The sequence below is a fragment of the Capricornis sumatraensis genome, chromosome 1, assembly GCF_032405125.1.
Source record: "Capricornis sumatraensis isolate serow.1 chromosome 1, serow.2, whole genome shotgun sequence".
Taxonomy (NCBI): Eukaryota; Metazoa; Chordata; class Mammalia; order Artiodactyla; family Bovidae; genus Capricornis; species Capricornis sumatraensis.
Genome location: NC_091069.1, coordinates 1045252 through 1063931, shown reverse-complemented (window position 1 = coordinate 1063931; position 18680 = coordinate 1045252). Strand labels below are relative to the sequence as shown.

The window sequence follows — 18680 nt, the reverse complement described above, 5'->3', positions numbered from 1 at the left end:
GCGGGGGCCGGAGCGGCGCCTCCGCAGCTGAGCCCCCGAGCTGCCCTGCAGGCCGGCGTCCGCCCGCCGGAACCCGGGACATGGTGCGACTAGCGCCGCGCCGCCGCCGCCGCTGAGCTCGCGGGCCGTACCGGGCTCGGACGTGGGAGCAGGAAGATGTTCTCCGCGCTCAAGAAGCTGGTGGGGTCGGAGCAGGCCCCGGGCCGCGACAGGAACATCCCGGCCGGGCTGCAGTCCATGAACCAGGCGCTGCAGAGGCGCTTCGCCAAGGGGGTGCAGTACAACAGTGAGTGCGGCCCGGCGCGGGGGCGCCTGCGGGGCGTGTGGGGTGGGTGGGGGGCCCGGCCGCGCCGCCCAGGACTCGCCGAATCCGGGTAGCGTCCGGCCCGGGAAGCGCTCGGGCACTCGTCGCACCCCGAGGGCCTTGCGGTCTGCGTTCCGGCGAGCTGAGCCCTTGCCTGTGCCTGCGCGGATGGCGGGGGCCCCGGGGCGCTCCCTCGGGGTCGGGAGATGATGCGGACCGCCGAGGAGGGCCCGGAGCCCCGCAGGGCCGGGGGCCGGGGGCCTCGCCCGCGGCTCTGCCGTCTGGCCTGTGGGTCACTCCCCGGGAAGGCTGACCCGGGGGGGACCGGCGTGCGTCCCGTGTGCACGGTGCGCTTGGTCCAGGCGGCCCCTGGCGCGTCTGCGGCACCCTGACTGACCCCGGTGACCCCGGCTGATCGGGGTTCTTACGCAACGCGGGCGAGTCTGTGGTCTGTGACCGGGTCTTAAAGGGGTGGCGGGCTCTCCACCCGCGAGCCGTGTGGCCACCCGCAGGAGGACGGAGCGGGGGATTCCGCTGGCCTGCTGGTTTGCCCTACGGGGTTTTTCTTCGTAGACTTGGTATTCGGCTTGAAGAGAGAATGTCAGCTGCGCCGCTCGTTCTTGCACCCCTTTTACAAAAAAGAAGCATTTGTAAGAGAGATGTTTAGAAGGGCTCCAGAAGGAACAGGCTCTTGCTACTGCGGAGACGTCTCTTCTCCTGTGGGAAGGAGTTACTTACCCGACGGCCTGAAAGCCCAGCTCGTTTCCAGTCCTCAGCTATAAATTATGTAAAACTGTTTAGCTCCTAGACGCTGACTGCCCTCTTGCCCTCTTTAAAGTTTTCCCATCTCGCTGGCTTTTCGGGAGCGGTATTTGAAGTTGTTTGTTTGTTTTAATGTGTTCTCTGCTTCTAAATCTTTCCCTCTTAAGTATTTCTGTATATTGCTACAAGATATCGGACATTCCCCCATTTCCGACTTTCAGGGGAGCCTGCCAGTCTCTGTGATGACCCCTGTATTTCAGTTAACAATGTGCCATATTAAGAAACTGATTGGAAAGACTTTGAATTTAAAAGAGGAATCGTTTTGCACGTATTCTACCCAATTTTGTGTGTGATTCTCTCACATTCCCAGAAGAGAATAGTAAATCAAAATACTCCTTTTCAGGGACTTCCCTGGTGGTTCAGTGGATTAAGCTTCCACCTTCCAGTGCAGGGGACACAGGTTCGACCCCTGGTCGGGGAACTCAGATCCCACACGCCCAGGAGAAGCTAAGCCCACGGCCACCACCAGTGAGCCCCCCCCTCCCCAGCCAGAGAGAGGCCTGTGCCGCAAAGACAGCCTATGGGCCACAGTTAGGACCGACACAGCCAAAAGTAAATAAATATTTTTTTAAAAAAACACCTCATTTTCACGTCTTATAAGTCACATTTGGTTCCTGTTATTTAATATTATTCAGCTCAGTTCAGGTGCTCAGTCGTGTCCGACTCTGCACCCCCATGGACTCCCGCACGCCAGGCCTCCCCGTCCATCACCAACTCCTGGAGTTCACTCAGACTCATGTCCGTTGAGTCGGTGACGCCATCCAACCATCTCATCCTCTGTCGTCCCCTTCTCCTCCCGCCTTCAATCTTTCCCAGCATCAGGGTCTTTTCAAATAAGTCATCTCTTCGCCTCAGGTGGCCAAAGTATTGGAGCTTCAGCTTCAACATCAGTCCTTCCAGTGAATATTCAGGACTGATCTCCTTTAGGATGGACTGGTTGCATCTCCTTGCAGTCCAAGGGACTCTCAGCAGTCTTCTCCAACACCACAGTTCAAAAGCATCAATTCTTCGGCGTTCAGCTTTCTTTATAGTCCAACTCTCACATCCACACATGACCACTGGAAAAACCATAGCCTTGACTAGACGGACCTTTATTGACAAAGTAATGTCTCTGCTTAATTTTATTAGTTATGGTATTATTTGTTAAAACTTAATCTTACTCCTTTGGAAACTGGCCTGGAAAGTGTTCACCTGAAAAGCCCTCCCTGGTGGACATGCCCCCTGGTTGGGGTTGGGGGGTGGGTCAGAAGCAAAAAGGACACTGGCGTCCTTCCAGAGAAGAGCCCCCAGTTCAGGTATTGGGGGGTGCGTGGCAGCAGATTCTGACGTGGAGCAAAATGAGTGAAATGTAGAGCAGTTGAGAGAAACCGAGCCCTGTGCCCGTGTGACCTTTCAGGCTGATGCTGCCCCTGTCGTGGGCCAGTACGCACTTTTCAAACTGTTTTTTATTTCCTTTATTAGTCAGCAGAAAAGAACATTTCTAGTATGTATTTTCCGAAACATCTTACTTAAGGAAGCACACCAGCCATATGATAACTACGGACTCAGGATTTTTATGGGTAAAGAGCTCTTATAGAACTTTGTTCTCGTGCAGCAGATAAGTCGTTTCATGCAGATTGCTGTGATGGTGAGGAGTGACTCAGATGCACAGTCCCAGCATACACATCACATTTAGAATCGAAACCCAGGTGAGACACGGGACCGTAGCTGCGGGTCAGAAGCCATTCGCATGTAGAGTGGCAGGGTGCTCCCTGAGCTGTCCGCCCTTTCTGCCCCTGGTGGGCCCGGGCGGTCAGCTGTGCTTGGTGGGGTGAGGGTGCACTGGCCTTGTGGGTCCTGCGCCCTCGCTCGGGGCTGCATTCAGAGTCCTGGCCAGTCAGATTTCAGTGCTAGAACTCAAGAACGCTTTGACAGGTTGGTCACTGGATGAGAGAGCGTTTCCTTTCAGAAATAAGCAGCTGTGTCTGGCAGACTGTTGGGCCTGCCCCAGCAGGGCTGACCCGCAGATCCCTGAGCATCTGCTGCCTGTGGCGTGCGCCACGCTTCCCTTCCTAGGTTTTCCTTCCCTGGCATTCATCTGCTTAGCAGGTATTTACCGAGCGTTCATCAGTGAAAACCCAGACCGCGGTCTCTGCATTTCGGGGCTTACCTTTCAGGGGGGAGTGGAAGGCAGGCAGCGGGCACAAGAGGCGCTGAGGAATTAAGCACGTGGCCTGACTGGCTGAGCACTGAGGTTGGGACTGTTAGGCGGAAGGTTAGCGCCGGCCCCACGGAGGAGGGCCGAGGGCGGGTCACAGTGCGTGGAGGTCAGGAGAGAGGCGTGGGGCCAAGGCTTTCGCGCCATCCCCCATCCCAGGGGCTCCGCGAAGAGAGACCCTGGAGGCTGTGTTGGGAGGCGCTGCCGGAAGGAGGGGCCGGCTGTCCAGCGACCCCTGCTGGCGGCGCCACCGAAGGGCACCGTCGGGTTTCAGTCCTGCCTCCTGCAGAGGAACGCATCGTTCCCATCCAGGGTAAACCGGAAGCTTTGTTTTGTATTTTGGAAAAAAGGTTCCCCGTTTCGCTTGCAGTGTGTGGCGGTCTGAGTGAGTTAGTATAGAATCAGGGAGTAGAAGAGACTCTGCGGCCCTCAGCCGACCCTGTGTCTGCAGTGTTCTCTCCTCAGAATAAAAGGACAGGACAGAAATGCAGCTGTTCTGCTCAGGAAACGTCCACGCACTTCTCAGGTAAGGGCTTCTCGCCACTTCTGGGGTGAATCTTAATTAAAGGGTTTCCAGTGAATCGCTTGATTTATTTGAGTGATGTCTAAGTTTCTAAGATTGATTTGACTTTTTTACTTAGAAGTAGAGATCAGTTACTTTTTTTAACCAGATGAAACCAGGTCTGTTTGTTTATTTCTGGTATTATACACTTTCTTCTAATTAGCTTTTTGAAGAATAGATTTCAAATTTTTAAAGGATTTCAGTTGGAGAGAAAATTAAGACTTTTCATTCTCAAAACAGAATAGAAAACAAATATATGTTAAAGTTGTTCAGTTCAGTTGCTCAGTTGTGTCCAACTCTTTGCGACCCCATGGACTACAGCATGCCAGGCCTCCCTGTCCATCACCAACTCCTAGAGGTTACCCAAACTCGTGTCCGTTGAGTCAGTGATGCCATCCAACCATCTCATCCTCCATTGTCCCCTTTTCCTTCTGCCTTCAATCTTTCCCAGCATCAGGGTCTTTTCCAATGAGCCCATTCTTCGCATCAGTTGGCCAAAGTATTGGAGCTTCAGCATCAGTTCTTCCAATGAATATTCAGGACTGATTTCCTTTAGGATGGACTGGTTGCATCTCCTTGCAGTCCAAGGGACTCTCAGCAGTCTTCTCCAACACCACAGTTCAAAAGCATCAATTCTTCAGCTCTCAGCCTTCTTTATAGTCCAACTCTCACATCCATACATGACTACTGGAAAAACCATAGGTTTGACTAGCCAACCTTTGTCAGCAAAGTAATGTCTCTGCTTTTTAATGCGCTGTCTAGGTTGCTCATAGCTTTTCTTCCAAGGAGCAAGCATCTTTTAATTTCATGGCTGCAATCGCCATCTGCAGTGATTCTGGAGCCCCAAAAAATAAATTCTGTCACTGTTTCCACTGTTTGCCACGAAGTGATGGGACCAGAAACATATCAAAGAAGGAAATGGTTGTAAGATTATATCAAGAATCAGAACAGAAAGGTTGTGTTTGAAAAAGAACCAAAGAGACCCTCCAGAAATGAAAAAGCACAGTCAGTAAAACAAGAAGCCGGCCAACAGGTGACGCAGCGTAATATTCCAACTGAAGATGGAGCTTGCACTGACGGGGAGATGCAGGCTCAGAATGGGGCCGGACCTGCACACGTGTGATTGGAGTCTCAGAAGGAAAGAGCAGGTGGAGAGGCGGCCACTGCAGAAATGCAGGCCAGGCTTTCCTGCAGCTCACAGAGCACACGGAACGCCGAGAAGCCTGAGGCTGGGGCATTCACACCCCCAGAGCTGGACACATCGTGGAAATCTCAGGACAGCGAAAGTGAAGAGGGAGAGAGCAAACAGAGTGCCTTCAGAGGGACAGCTGAGAGCCTGACCACACGCTGGCAGTGACGGCTCTGAGGGGAAGCCCCGTCGGCCTAGAAATGCACCCAATGATCAGCCCTCCTGTCTGCGGGTGCCAGGCTGTGCCAAGGCTCCTACCAAGATGAATCCTGGGCTGTGCGCTCCAGGCAGCGAGCTCGGGAGATGCAGGAGGTCTGCAGGGCACAGAGATGGTGAACAGGCCCCGAGGCTGCCATGGGGGGCACAGAAGAGGCCGGAACGCCCGCAGCCAGCACACAACCCCAAGCCAGCCAGTGGCGAATGACGTCTGAGTGGGAGCCAAGGACACTAGCTTCAGACTTACTGTGGCAAAGGTGTGTGTCAGAAATTTAAGAACAGAATTAAATTGCGACTCTTCCAAGTAAATACCAGGCAAAAACAGGAATTTAAAAACCTTGCCCATCATGAAAAGGCAGAAAAAAGGGGAGGGAACCTGTGCAGGGACTGGGGACTGTCAGCCACCAGGGGAGGCGAGCATGCAGACTCAGCAGCGAAGGAAGACTGGTGCGCTTTCCTTATGGCGGGGTGAGCAAGAGAGACGCCCAGCTCACGGGGGCGGGGGCGCAGAGAGGCCGGAAGCGCGGATGTGGGACCCAGCGGTGGGACGCGCAAGAGAGACGCCCAGCTCACGGGGGCACAGAGAGGCCGGGAGCGCGGATGTGGGACCCAGAGGTGGGTAGGCATCGGCCACAGGGAAGCTGAGCCGTGGCGTCCCTCATGCTGGAGCCGTGGGCGCTGAGACTGGGTGCAGGGCCCACAACCGGCCCGGCAGGTGGAAGACCCGGTGGCACAGCAGGCGCCTGCACCCAGCCCCCCAAACCCAGGCGTGTCCCTAGCCCCGGTGGTCCCCACAGACAGCTGGGAGTGTGTACCGTAAAGACCATGTCTGTGGCCACAGTGAACAGAACTGGTTAGGAACAACAACAAGCACAGCTCTGAGGGGAAACGTGACAACATCTCTAAGTAACCTACAGGCTGAAGAAGCGTTTGTAATTCCCTGATAACGAATGTCCCACATACTTGGGGTGGTCATCGACCTGAGAATACAACCTAAACCCAGGAAAAAGAGCAGGATGAACCCCAAATAAAAGGAAGTAAGTGACAGGAGAAAACAGAAGCACGTGATTTTTAAGAAGAACCAACAGAGGTGTCCAGCCAACCAGACAGACTGTGTGCCCATGCCTGGCCAAGTTGATGAACCCCTGGCAAGATTAATTAAAAAGACAAGACCAGTATCATGAAGGATAAAGAGGCCACAGCTGCAGCCATGCAGTCCTGGAACAAAACATGCTACGGTGACTTCGTTGGAAACTTAGAAGACAGCCCCCTGGAGAATGGGCGAGAAACACGGCGTCTGTGTCCCCAGGCCCAGCCCTGCCGGGCGCTCGGAGCTGGCCGGAGAGACGCGGCCCCGGCCCGGCATGTGGCCTCCAGAGCACCTCCCTGCAGGCTGCCCAGCTTCCCCCCCAGAGGCCCAGCCGCCCACCCAAGGCCATCAGCTCCACCCCGACCCGCTGGTTCTGCCGAGCTCCTCAGCTCTCTGGAACACTCTTAGGCCAAGCCCCTGCCTTCTCTGCAGGTGGCAGGAAGCCCACTCCTCTGCAGCACCTTGGGACCTTGTCCCCCTCCCCTCCTTGTCCCCAGCCCGCCCTGTCTTCCTGGGCATGTGCGTGAGCATGCCTCTCCTAAATAGTGGCTGGGCAGCAAAGTAGAATCCAGGCTTCCTGCCATCACCCACGTGTGGTCGTGAGGAGCCCTGGGTCCTGCGCCCAGCCAGGGCTGCGGGAAAGCGGGTTAAGGGCAGCCATGGGACACGCAGGGCTGCGGAGGTGAGCGCCCGGCCCTGCCTGTTGCAGAGGCTGCCTTCCTGAGTGCAGACTCGCGGGTGTCAGTCAGCTGCCCTGGGGGCCTGGGGCGGGGCAGGGCCGCCCGCTCTCCAGCCTGCGCCCACTGCCTCTCCCCTGGGCGCCCTGCTCGCGGGCACGCAGGCGCGCGTGTGCGGCAGGTGTGCGTGGATGCTTGCGCGGGAGCGAGTTTGCCTTGCTCTGATTGTTTGCCTGACCTGTGCTCTCTCCCAGTGAAGATCGTGATCCGCGGGGACAGGAACACGGGCAAGACGGCGCTGTGGCACCGCCTGCAGGGCAAGAAGTTCGTGGAGGAGTACATCCCCACGCAGGAGATCCAGGTCACCAGCATCCACTGGAGCTACAAAGGTGGGGTGCGGCCTGCGGGGGGCTCCCCTGTGGCCCCCCAGCCGGGGGCCGGGTGGGTGTGGCCTGTGGGGAAGGAGTCGGCTACCCTGTGATACCCCCAGCCTGGGGTCGGGTGGGTGTGGCCTGCAGGGGAGGGGGGGCCTCTCCTCCTGTGACACCCCCCCCCCCAGCCTGGGGTCAGGCAGGCTCGGCCTGTGGGGAAGGAGTCGGCTCCCCTGTGGCCCCCACCAGCCTGGGGCCTGGTGGGTGTGGCCTGCCAGGAGGAGGGGGACTCTCCTCCTGTGACCGCCCCCCAGCCTGGGGTCAGGCAGGCTCGGCCTGTGGGGAAGGAGGGGGCTACCCTATGACCCCCCAGTCTGGGGCTGGGCAGGCGCAGCCTGCAGGGAGGGGGACTCTCCCGTCCCCCCAGCCTGGGGTCAGCCCTGGGACGCCACACGTGTTGCTTTGGGGTCGCCCTTAAGTCCCCGCTCCTGTAGGAGACTCTTCCACGTGGGAATTAGTGCCAGGGGCTGGACCCTGGCCGTCGGTGCAGACCCGCTGGTTCCAGCCGCAGCTTGCACTGGCCTCAGCACGCAGGCTCCTCGGTCCTTGCTTGGGAAGCCCCATCCCCCGCAGGGTCCCGGGAGGGGTCTGCTGGAAGGATCACCTGGTGGGCAGAGCACCCCTTGTGGCCACCCGGGCATGGCCAGGATGGCGGGTCCCCTCCCCTTGTCGGGGTCGGTGACTGCTGGGACCCTGTGGGGAGGCAGGGAGCTGCTCTGCGTGCTCAGGGATCGTGACAGTAAAAGGCCTTTGAGCCGTTTTAAACATTTCCTGTCATCGAAAAGCCAGGTCCCGTGAGCCCGCAGCAGGACACCCTGGCCTTGGCAGGCATTCCGCCTCCCTCCCGGCGCCCGCCAGGCACTGTCTGGGCTGCCTTGCAGGCTCGGTGTCACCCTGCCCCGGCTGCACCAGGCCCCACCCCCAGGGTGCCTCTTCTCAGTTCAGGGTGAAGCTCTGTCCCTCCTCTGGGTGGCACGCGTGTCTCTCCCCTTTCCCCACAGGATCCTGGGGAGGTGGGTAGCCCCCCGACCGCCTGGGGACATGCCCCAGACCTCACCCCAGACTGGCGACCCCTCGACACCGCTGCCAAAGAGCAGCTGTGGAGTCACTGGGATCAGGCCTTCCCACAGCAGCCGGGGGTGCAGGGCACTGGCTGGGCGCAAGCCGGCCCCAGAGGCACCTTTAGGACCCAGGGTCCTGTCACCTGAGCACACGTCCAGATTGCTCCCCGCCTTCCCGGAAGGAGCCCTGGGGGCGGCGCCCGGGGGGCGGCGGCGTCTGCTGGGCCTGGAGGCCCGACTTTGAGGCCGCAGGCCGACACTGGGTGCCGACTCTGCTGTCCTCCTGTTCCAGCCACTGACGACATCGTGAAAGTTGAAGTCTGGGATGTAGTGGACAAAGGTGAGTCGTGTCCGACGGGAGCCTGCTTTTTCTCTTCCGGGCTCTCTTCACCCTGCAGCTGTCTGAGTGGCCCCTCTGCTGCCCCCTCGACCCAGCTCCCGGGCAGGCTCGCTCCTGGCTCCAGGAGTAGGCTGGCTGGCCGGAGGCCGGGCTCCGTGCCGGCTGTGATGTCGGGCGCCGTGGCCTCTGCTGCCCGTGGGAGCGAGGCCCCTGCTGGGGGGTGGGACACAGGGAGAGGCCGCCCCGCTTGCGCCGTCCTCAGGCGCAGCGCCTCCAGCCGTGACTGTGTCCGTCTGTCCTTAAGGAAAATGCAAGAAGCGAGGTGATGGGCTGAAGATGGAGAACGACCCTCAGGAGGTGAGCTGGTCCATTCCGCACGGCCCCAACTTCACGTGGCAGTCGTGAGCAGGCGTCTGCGCTTCAGCTCCTCTGCCCGCCCGGCCCGGCCCTCCCGAGGACTGCATCTGCTGGCGCTGGAGGGCCGCAGTGGCCACTCCCGTGCAGCCTGGGGTCGCGTGGGGTGGCGGACCAACCCGAGCTGCTGCTCACGTCTGTGACCCCTGCCACACCCACTTGGGGCTGCAGTGGCCTGGGCGGTGTTCAGGTGGAGAGCTCACATTTCACTCCTGGCACAGAGGCCCGGGCCCGTAAAGCCACAGGCACGCCACGGGTGTAGCCAGGCACACGTGGGCCGCCTGTGGCTCCACGGGACCCCCCACGACTGGCAGTGCTCCTGACCTGACGGTCTCTGCTAGCTTCGAGGACCTTCTGTTCACGGCCTCCTGTCTGACAGCGGGCCGGAAGGTTCCGTGAGCTCCAGCCCAGGTCCCTGACCTTCATGGGCACGTTGTTGTACTGCCCCAGCACCACAAGCTTCCCTGGTGTGAGTTGTGGAAGGTTCTCTGGGTCTGCGTCCTCAGGTCTGGGACGCACTTCAGCTCACGAGGCCCCGCAGCGGCACCTGTGAGCCCGGCGCATAGGACCCTGCCAGCAGGCAGCGCATGCACCCTCGTCTGAGGGCAGGCTCCGTGTGGCTGCACCAGTTAGCCTCACGTTGACTTTTTTTTTCCCCCAAAAACAAAAACAGCTGATGTCTTTTCAACTTAAAAGACATATTCAGCCCTCGCCAGGAGGTGGCACGTGGGTCATGGCCCGTCTCTGAGGTTTGGTTCCCCATCTGCAGGCGGAGTCCAAGATGGCCCTGGACGCGGAGTTCCTGGACGTGTACAAGAACTGCAACGGGGTGGTCATGATGTTTGACATTACCAAGCAGTGGTGAGGATGCTGGCCTGCGAGGGCATTGTGACGCCCAGCGCTGCTCCAGGGCCAGCCTGGGCTGGGAGCGCCGCCGGCCTGGGGGCCTCGGCACTCGAGAGTCTGGAAGTGGGCCGGGTGGCGTGCTCATGTCCGCACTGGACAGCAGGCCAGGGTCAGGGAGGCACACACCCCCCCAGCTGTGCAGCCCTTGCTGAAGACACTGTCTCAGATGCACAGCTTTGAGTGGTCGTTTGTGTTGGGGTCCCCAGATCCCACGTTCCTGGGCTCGCTGGGGGGGGCCACACCGCTGTGGCTCATCACAACCGAGGCTCAGGAGCAAGATGAGCAAAGAGGGACGTGCAGTGGTGTGGGGGCACCCTCCGCCTGCCCCGAGGGTCGTGTCCCTGTGGGTTCTTGTAGGAGGGGCCTCGCCCCTTGGCTCTGAGCTGTGACAGCACCACCCGTGGGGGCGGCCCAGCACCAGGCCCTCCCGACGCCCGGCACCCCAGCTCTGGGGGGAGGCTGGTGGCCGACAGGAGCGTCCTCCCCATGTGACTCGGGCCGGCCTTGCCAGAGGCCTTTCCAGGCTGGTGGCCTCGAGTCTGCACGCTGCCCGGAGAGGAGACGAGGGGGAGCTTCAGTGGCTGCCCAGCTGGGGACACTCGGAGCAGCCCGGCCTTCCCTGCAGCTGCTGCTGAGACCTGCCGGGACACGGCCCCTCCCAGTGTGGGCGCTCCTTTACCATGGGCCCCCCGCATCACGGCTGGATAGTCTCCCAGGCTTCACCCGCTCACCCCGGGGTGCCTGTCAGTGACTTGGGTGCCTGGCGTCCAACACATTCCAACCTCGGCCAGCGCTCTCGGGACCCGGCCTCCCACCTGCAGGGACAGACAGCTCAATGCCCACAGAGAACGGGGCACCAGTCCACATGTCAGCGGCCTCCAGTGGCGGCAGGGCGCTCAGCAGGAGGGGGAGCTGCGTGCCCGGAGCTCGAGGCCGGACCCCCTGCAGGAGCAGCGGCTCCGCCTCCGGGCACAGCCAGGCAGGGGGCCCAGCCTGGGGCCAGGGGTGCCGTCCCATCCTGGGAGCAGCACGGCTGCTGGCACAGCCCCTCGGGCCTCGTGTGCCCCGTCACCACTGCCGAAGTGCCTGGCTGCAGCTGGATGAGCTGTGACCAGAGGCCAGGAGGTCCCCGTGGGGAGCTGGGTGGGTGGGACGGACATCCCTGCACCTCAGGCTGCCAGCTGGGGAGGGGGCGGCAGGGAGGCTGAGCCCACCCAGGAGACCCGGTGCAGGTGGGAGAGTTCGCGGACCCAGAGCACCAGGGAGCATGGCTCTGCTCGGCTCGCACGGCACTGGGCCTGTCCCCGTCACCAGAAGAGGGCACTGGGGCACGCCAGCGTTTCCAGTCAGGTGGCTCTGTGCACATAGCGTGCACACAGCGGCCAGAGGCGGCGGGCTCCTGGTCAGAGCGCCCTGGATCTGGGCGGGGGGGGGCGCACTTCCTTGCTCATCACTCAGGAGACAGGAGCGCAGGCCCCATGCCAAGACAGCCAGGGCCCCCGCCCCCACCGAAAGCCGCCCAGGCACATGGTGCCAGCAGGGGGTGTGGACGGGTCTGGGGACACGTGGGTACAGGGCAACCCCTCAGGTGGCTTGCGGGGTGTGTGTCGTACACCCTGGGAGTCCTGTGACGCTGTGCCCACACCCTTGGGTGGAGGCTCAGGCAAGCCTCTTCCCCCCATGTGCCCCCAAGGACCTTCAACTACATCCTGCGGGAGCTGCCCAAAGTGCCAACACACGTCCCCGTGTGCGTGCTTGGGAACTACCGCGACATGGGCGAGCACCGCGTCGTCCTGCCCGACGACGTGCGCGACGTCCTGGACCGCCTGGACAGGTGGGCCCACGCCTGCCCCCAGACACACCCGTGCCCCCCCACCAGGACGCTCCTGTCCACCCCCCTGGGATGCACCTGTCCCCTTGGATAGGCCTGCTGCACCACCCCTGGCCACCCCCTCCCCCCCCCCAGCTGCAGGGCCCCTGGCCCTCCTGGAGACTGACTTGGGCAGGGTCAGGACTGAGCAGCCCCAGCGTGCAGCGGGAATGTCACCCCTGTCCCTGGGGCCAGCACAGGTCGGGTGCACAGAGAGGCCCTGCAGGGCCAGACGGCCCCAGCGGCTGGTCTGGGCGTCCACCGGAGGGCACCCTGCCGAGCAGAGCCGTCTGAACCTCACGTCTCCACCTGGGACGGTGGGCCCATCACCTGCTGGCCAACGCAGCGCCCCAGGGCACCGACCCTAAGACGGCCTGGCCCGGGTGTGTCGGCCCAGAGGGCCTGTGCCCCGCTGCCCCGGCCGCCTCAGGCTCTCCATCTCTGCTCTCCTGTGAACAGGCCTCCAGGATCCTCTTACTTCCGCTACGCTGAATCCTCCATGAAGAACAGCTTCGGCCTCAAGTACCTGCACAGGTTCTTCAACATCCCCTTCCTGCAGCTTCAGGTGAGCGCTGCTGGCAGGTGCGGGGCTTGGAGCCACCGGGGGGGGGGGGGGGGGGGGGGTGCCCCAGGCTGTTTGAGGAGCTGGGCCCTCCCTCACGTGTCTGCACGGGTCCTTCTTGGTGCCAGGGCCTGCGGCAGTGACCAGCCCTTGTGGGCGCCCCGCTGTGGGCCTGAGCACTCTGCCAACAGCTGCAGGGGCTGAGAAGCCCCCGCCCTCCCCCACCTGGCCGGCCGTCCTCCCTGGAGTCTCGCTCTCCCTTTTGTTGGGGGATGCTCTTAGATTTATAGGAAAGGCAGAGGGTTTCTGTGCCCTGGCTCAGCTCGCCCCCACCCCGCCCCAACGGTAGCCCCACACGTCGCAGTCACAGCTCTGCAGGCTGCAATGGCCCTTCAGATGTGTCTGCCTCAGTGTCTGATCTTACATAAGTGATCAGCTTTCAAGGCGAGACCCGGGAGGTGACAGCCCTGCTCGTTCCGTCCCTGGGGTGCTGGCCTGTGGCTCTTGCCGCCACAGAGGCCCCTCCTTTCCTCTGAAAGGGTGCAGAGCTCACCATTGAGAGCGGCCATCTTTCCTCCCCTCTCGCCTTCTGAAGAGACGAGGCCCCTGAAGGCCTGGATGCGGGCACTCGCCCTTCACCTGCCCTTTCCCTGGGGACCCTGGGGGTTGATCTGCGTCACCTTAGGGGTGCCTTGAGCTTCCTCTCAGAGCGCAGCGTGCAGAAAGTTGCAAGGAAACACCCCCAGTGCGGACTGAAGGGCGGCGGCAGGCGGAGCGGAAGGTGGGAGCCGCCCTGCCGCGGAGCACTGGGCTGGCAGGAAGCGCGTATCTCAGCAAGTGCCGGAGCTTCTGGAACCTCAGGGCACCTGTGTGAATGGGGCGCTGTCTCAGGTGCTTCGCGCACGTCGCGACCTCTGCCCCTCGAGGCTCACGGAGCCATCGAGGCACCTCACCCGGCCCCTGGGCATGGCCCTGCGGGTTCCCGGCTCCGCGGCAGCCTTGTCCATCGGGGGCCGCCAGGCCGAGGGGCCGTGGATCATCCCAGGACGGCCCCGACTCAGCCTCCCGCTTCCTGTCTGCAGAGGGAGACGCTGCTGCGGCAGCTGGAGACGAACCAGCTGGACATCGACGCCACGCTGGAGGAGCTGTCCGTGCAGCAGGAGACCGAGGACCAGAACTACGGCATGTGCGTGCGGCGGCTGGCGTGTGCGTGCGACGGCCGGCGTGTGCGTGCGGCGGCCGTGCGCGCGCGTGCGGCGGCCGCGGGCGGGCTCTGCAGGGGGGCGGGCTCTGCAGGGGGGCGGGCTCTGCAGGGGGGCGCGCGCGCGCCGCGCCAGGCCCCGCTCCAGCTCGGTCTGCACGAGGAGCCTGCTGCTCAGAGAAACCGAGTCACGTCAGCTCTGAGGTGGTACAGGCCTTGGGCCTTGCTGCAGTCAGGCCTCAGCCCTTCCTGGGAAGCAGGCGAGACAATGGCTCTTCTCCAGCCTCCCTGGGATGGGAGGTCGGGCACATGGGCTCTGCCGCCCCGCCCACTGAGCACTTCAGGCTGGGTCTGCCTCGCTGGGTGTGATGGGCGCATGGAGTGGCCGCCTGTCTCGGGGGCGGGGGTGCTCAGGCCTGGTGCAGCTGTGGGCACCGGCTGCCTGGCCCCCACTGCCTCTGTCCAGACCGGCCGAGCTGCTGGCCACCTGGTGTGCAGCCTGAGGCGCTGCTGACTGGCCCCGCGTCCACCCCAGGCCCCTGCACGCTCAGCGGCCCTATTTGTCAGCCGAGGCCCCGTCCCCGTTTCGATGTTGGTGTTCCCGGGTGACACCTGTGGAGGCAGCTCCTTGCCCCTGGGAGGGCGCGGGAGGGAAACCCAAACCTTCTGGCCCCTGATAGCAGAAGGTGTTGTCTGAGCGAGTCCAGTGGGATGGGTGACCCGTGGGGAGCAGGCCTGGCAGGCACTCCTCTGACCCGCGACAGGGTGGGTCGTGGGCGCCCAGAGCGCGTGGCAGCACTGTTTGCCTGAGAGTCAGGTTAGCTTCTGGGGTGTGTCTCTCTGGGGAAGGCCTGGCCCCAAATTCCCCCTAAACCGTGTCCTGCGCTCTGCTGGGTGTTCAGGGGGTGGGGCAGCCGCTGTCCCTCGGGCGGGACCCTTGTCTCCTTGGCCCCCCAGGGCCTCAGGGAGGGACTTTGGGGTCTCCCTGGAAGCAGATCCAGCCACTGGCTCTGACACGGTGAGAGGGCGGCAGGGCTCATCAGGGTGAGGTGTTTCCACCCACCCTGTCAGGCTGGCCTTGCAGCGGACGCCCGCCCCGCCCCCCCAAGGCTGACCAGCCCCTGCCAGGTCCCCAACCGAATGTGGGCACCAGGTTCCCTGGGAAGGTGGCAGCTGGAGCCCCCCATGGTGCCCACCTCCCGCCAGCCCCTAGAACGGTCCCTGGAGAAGGCGGCACCCTGGGGGCTCAGCAGTGGTGTCCCTGTGACCTGCCCTGAGCCGCTGGAGGACCGCCAAGGTTGGGGGCAGACCCCACCCCAGCCCCTGCCAAGACGCGTCTCCACATGCCAGCCTAGAGGCAAGGATGCTGGCTCTCCATTGCACACCTTCTGTTTGAAAACTCGTCCCCCCAGAGGAAGGCCCTGCTCAGGCTTCTGTGCCACCGGCGTCCTCAGCCAGGGGGAGGTGGTGCCCAGGACCCCGTGTGCCCGCACGGGGTGGACGGAGCACTCACACTTGGGGCGGGCCACGTCAGGGCAGGCGGTGTGCTCACACGGGGCGGGCAGCGCTCACATGGCCCGTTCCCGCAGCTTTCTGGAGATGATGGAGGCACGCAGCCGTGGCCACGCGTCCCCGCTGACCACCAGTGGGCAGAGCCCGTCCTCCGGCTCCCAGTCCCCTGTGGTGCCTCCGAGCACAGTGTCCACCGGGAGCTCCAGCCCCAGCACCCCCCAGCCGGCTCTGCAGCCGCCCTTCCAGGCCCCCCCGGCACACCCTGCCCCCGCTGAAGCCCCGCCCCCGCCAGCCGCACCTCCCCGACGCAGCATCATCGCTCGGCTGTTCGGGGCCTCGCCTGCAACAGAGGTGGCCTCCCCGCTGCCAGGTAGGCCCCACTCCCTGGGACAACCACCCCCAGGTAGGCCCCACCTTCAGGGACAACCCCAACCCCAGGGAGGACCTCACCCCAGGGGAGGCCCGGAGGCAGGCCCAGGCTTCCTGAGGGGGAGCGGCCCTGTCTGTCTCCCCGGCCCCGGGAGGGACAAGGTCCCCCATCCTCCTGGGCAGGCGGCCCTGCAGCCCAGCCACACCATCCCACTCACAGCCCAGCGGGAGGGGGTCGCTGAGCACAAGCTGGCACCTGCTGTCCCCAGAGCCGGCCCCAGCTGCAGAGGCCTCCGTGAAAGTCCAGAACGTGGAGGACTTCGTTCCTGAAGACAGCCTGGACCGCAGCTTCCTGGAGGACACGGCCCCCACCAAGGATGAGAAGAGACTGGGAGCCAGGGGACCCCCAGACAGCGACAGGTGAGGGCAGGGCCCGGAGGCAATGGGCAGCTGGGGTCATCCTCAGCCTGGCCCTCTGTCCATCAGGCGTGGACTCCGGGAACACACAACCACCTGGGCGCTGGGACAGCAGAGGTGCGTGGAGGAGGAAGAGAGAGCAGCTTCAGGCCACAGCCTGACTCGGTGTTGCGACTCAGCAGGCGTCCCCCTTGCTTGACCCTGGGCTGCTGCTGCTTGAGGGCACGGGCTGGGCCTGGTGGACGGAGCCCGGGGCCAAAGAGCCGTTGTGTGCCTCTCCCTGCGGGCAGGGCAGGTGCGCACGGGAGGCTTGGGCTTGTGGCCACCTGCAGCCCCTCCGCGTACTCTTCCCAGCACCCTGTCCCCTTCAGACCCACCCCCCACCCCTGCCTTTCTCACACGTGTGCCCTCCATCCCCCACAGGGCCGCCTCCAGGCCGCTGTGGCAGCCGGTGCCCCTCGGCCATGCCTACGCAGGGCAGAGCAGGCCCACAGGCCCAGGCCTGAAGGCCAGAGTGGGTGCTCTGGGCCCTCCTTGTGACCTCTGACTGCCCTGCCCTCCCTGCAGCGACGGGGAGACCCCGGCAGGGAACCCGATGGTGGCAGGCTTCCAGGACGACGTGGACCTTGAAGATAAGCCTCTCGGCAGGCCCCTGCCACTCACAGGCCCCGTCGCCAGCAAGGACATCACTCTGTCTAGCGAGGAGGAGTCAGAGGAGGGGGCAGGGCACCCCAAGACCACAGTCCTGGCCCCCCAGAAGTGCCCTGAGCCAGAGACCAGGTGTGTTGGGGCGGAAGGGAAGAGGTGCAGGGGCCCCCGGTGGAGGGAAGGCGGAAGGCGGCCTCGGCTCCCTGACACTCCTTGGTGTCCCCAGGTCCTCCACAAAGGCCTCGGGGCCACCCCGGGACACGGCTCCCAGGGCGGCAGAGCCCCGCCAGCCAGGCAGCACCAAGCCCCACCCCGAGGGCCCCTCTGGCGGGCTGGAGGAGGGCACGGACAAGCCAGTGTCATCAGAGAGCGATGCCGAGGGGCCCATTGCCGCCCAGATGCTGTCCTTCGTCATGGACGACCCGGACTTTGAGAGCGACTCGGATGCTCAGCGGAGAACGGTGAGGACCAGCCTTGCGCCCTTGCCCCCTGCGAGCCCAGGACAGCTGGGGGGGCGGTGGCGGCGGTGGACATGCTGCACGAGACGTGGGGGCTCCCAGGGCACGGTCAGGCCCACGGGCACTGCAGGGCTGCCCCACGGGGCGCCGTGTACAGCAGGCCCAGCTGACCCTGCTCTGGGGACGGCTGGGTGGCTGCCGCGTCACAGCCGCCACTGGGGGGGCCCCTGGCCTGGGCTGGGGGAGTAACGGTAGCCTCTGGGGGTCACATGACAGCCAGGGGGATGTAGGGGTCTGCGGCTGACCCGCCTGCTCCCTGTCCAGGGCGAGTTCCCCGTGCGAGAGGACCTCTCTGACCTGACTGATGAGGACGCTGGCCCCGTGCAGCCCCCCGCGCCCCCCAAGCCCGTGGTCCCCTCCTTCAAACTGAAGGACGACTCCGACCTCTTCGGGCTGGGGCTGGAAGAGCCTGGCCGCGGGGACAGCAGTGAGCAAGGTAGCTGCATTGGGCCCGCCCCCTCCTGCCAGGTGCCAGCTGACCTTGCCCTCGCCCTGAACCCGGGGCTCCGGAGCAGGGGCAAGGGGGCCGCAGGCAGGCCCCCAATGGGCCCCAGCCGCCCTCTGTGTGGCCCCGCTGTTCTCTGAACGCCTCCCAGCTCCCCAGGCACCTGACCTGCGGCCACACGGGAGGCCTTTGCAGGCGCGGGCGGTGGGCGGGAGCGCTTTCGGGCCGCGGTCCCGCTCTGCCTTTCTGGCCTTCTGCAGAGAGAGGGCCTGGTCTCTGGGCCCGCGGGGACCCACCGTCTCTGGCTGCCGGCGTCGTCCCAGTCTCTGGGCCGCTGGAGCCTAGAAACCCACCTGAGGTCCCCCTCGTCCCCAGAGCAGAGGGGAAAGGACGTCTGTCTGCAGGAGTGGCCAGGGCAGAGGCTGTGCTCACGCTGAGGACCCAGGGACCCCGGCTCAGACGGGACCTGCCCACCCCTGGCTTAACCCAGGCTGCAGTCCCCTGCCAGGCCCAGGGTGGGCCTGAGCCTGGCCTTGGGCCGGGGCACTGATGCCGCCTCTCCTCTGCAGATAAGGAGGGCAGGCCCCCCGCGAAGGAGAAGAAAAAGAAGAAGAAAAAGGGCAGAGAGGTACCCGAACCCTGGTGTGCCCGGGGGGTGGCCGCGCTCGCCCAGCCGCCCTGACGCCGCGGTGCCCCTGCAGGAGGAAGACAAGGCGGCAAAGAGGAGGGGCAAGCAGAAGAAGAGCCGCGAGCGGGCGGACGACAAGGGCAGGGACGAGCGGCGGCGGCGGCCCCGGGGCCCGCAGAGGACCGCCCTGGACGAGCTGGAGGCCTTCCTGGGCGGCGGCGCGCCCGGCGGCCCCCTCCGCGGCGGCGGCGACTACGAGGCGCTCTAGGCCTCGGACCGCGGGCGCCCAGTGCGCTGGGGG

General features: G+C 63.7%; 1 protein-coding gene across 1 annotated transcript; it reads left to right on the top strand.

Moving 5' to 3' along the window:
• Positions 1–54: 54 nt before the first annotated feature.
• On the top strand, positions 55–18647 carry RABL6 (RAB, member RAS oncogene family like 6). The gene is made up of 15 exons (XM_068971829.1): positions 55–286; positions 7312–7446; positions 8842–8889; positions 9194–9246; positions 10073–10164; positions 11903–12043; positions 12539–12644; positions 13724–13827; positions 15432–15724; positions 15993–16143; positions 16708–16922; positions 17014–17249; positions 17571–17742; positions 18321–18379; positions 18453–18647. The coding sequence occupies exons 1-15, from the start codon at positions 157–159 to the stop codon at positions 18645–18647; spliced, it is 2130 nt and encodes a 709-aa protein (XP_068827930.1). The 5' UTR covers positions 55–156.
• The last annotated feature ends 33 nt before the right edge of the window (positions 18648–18680 follow it).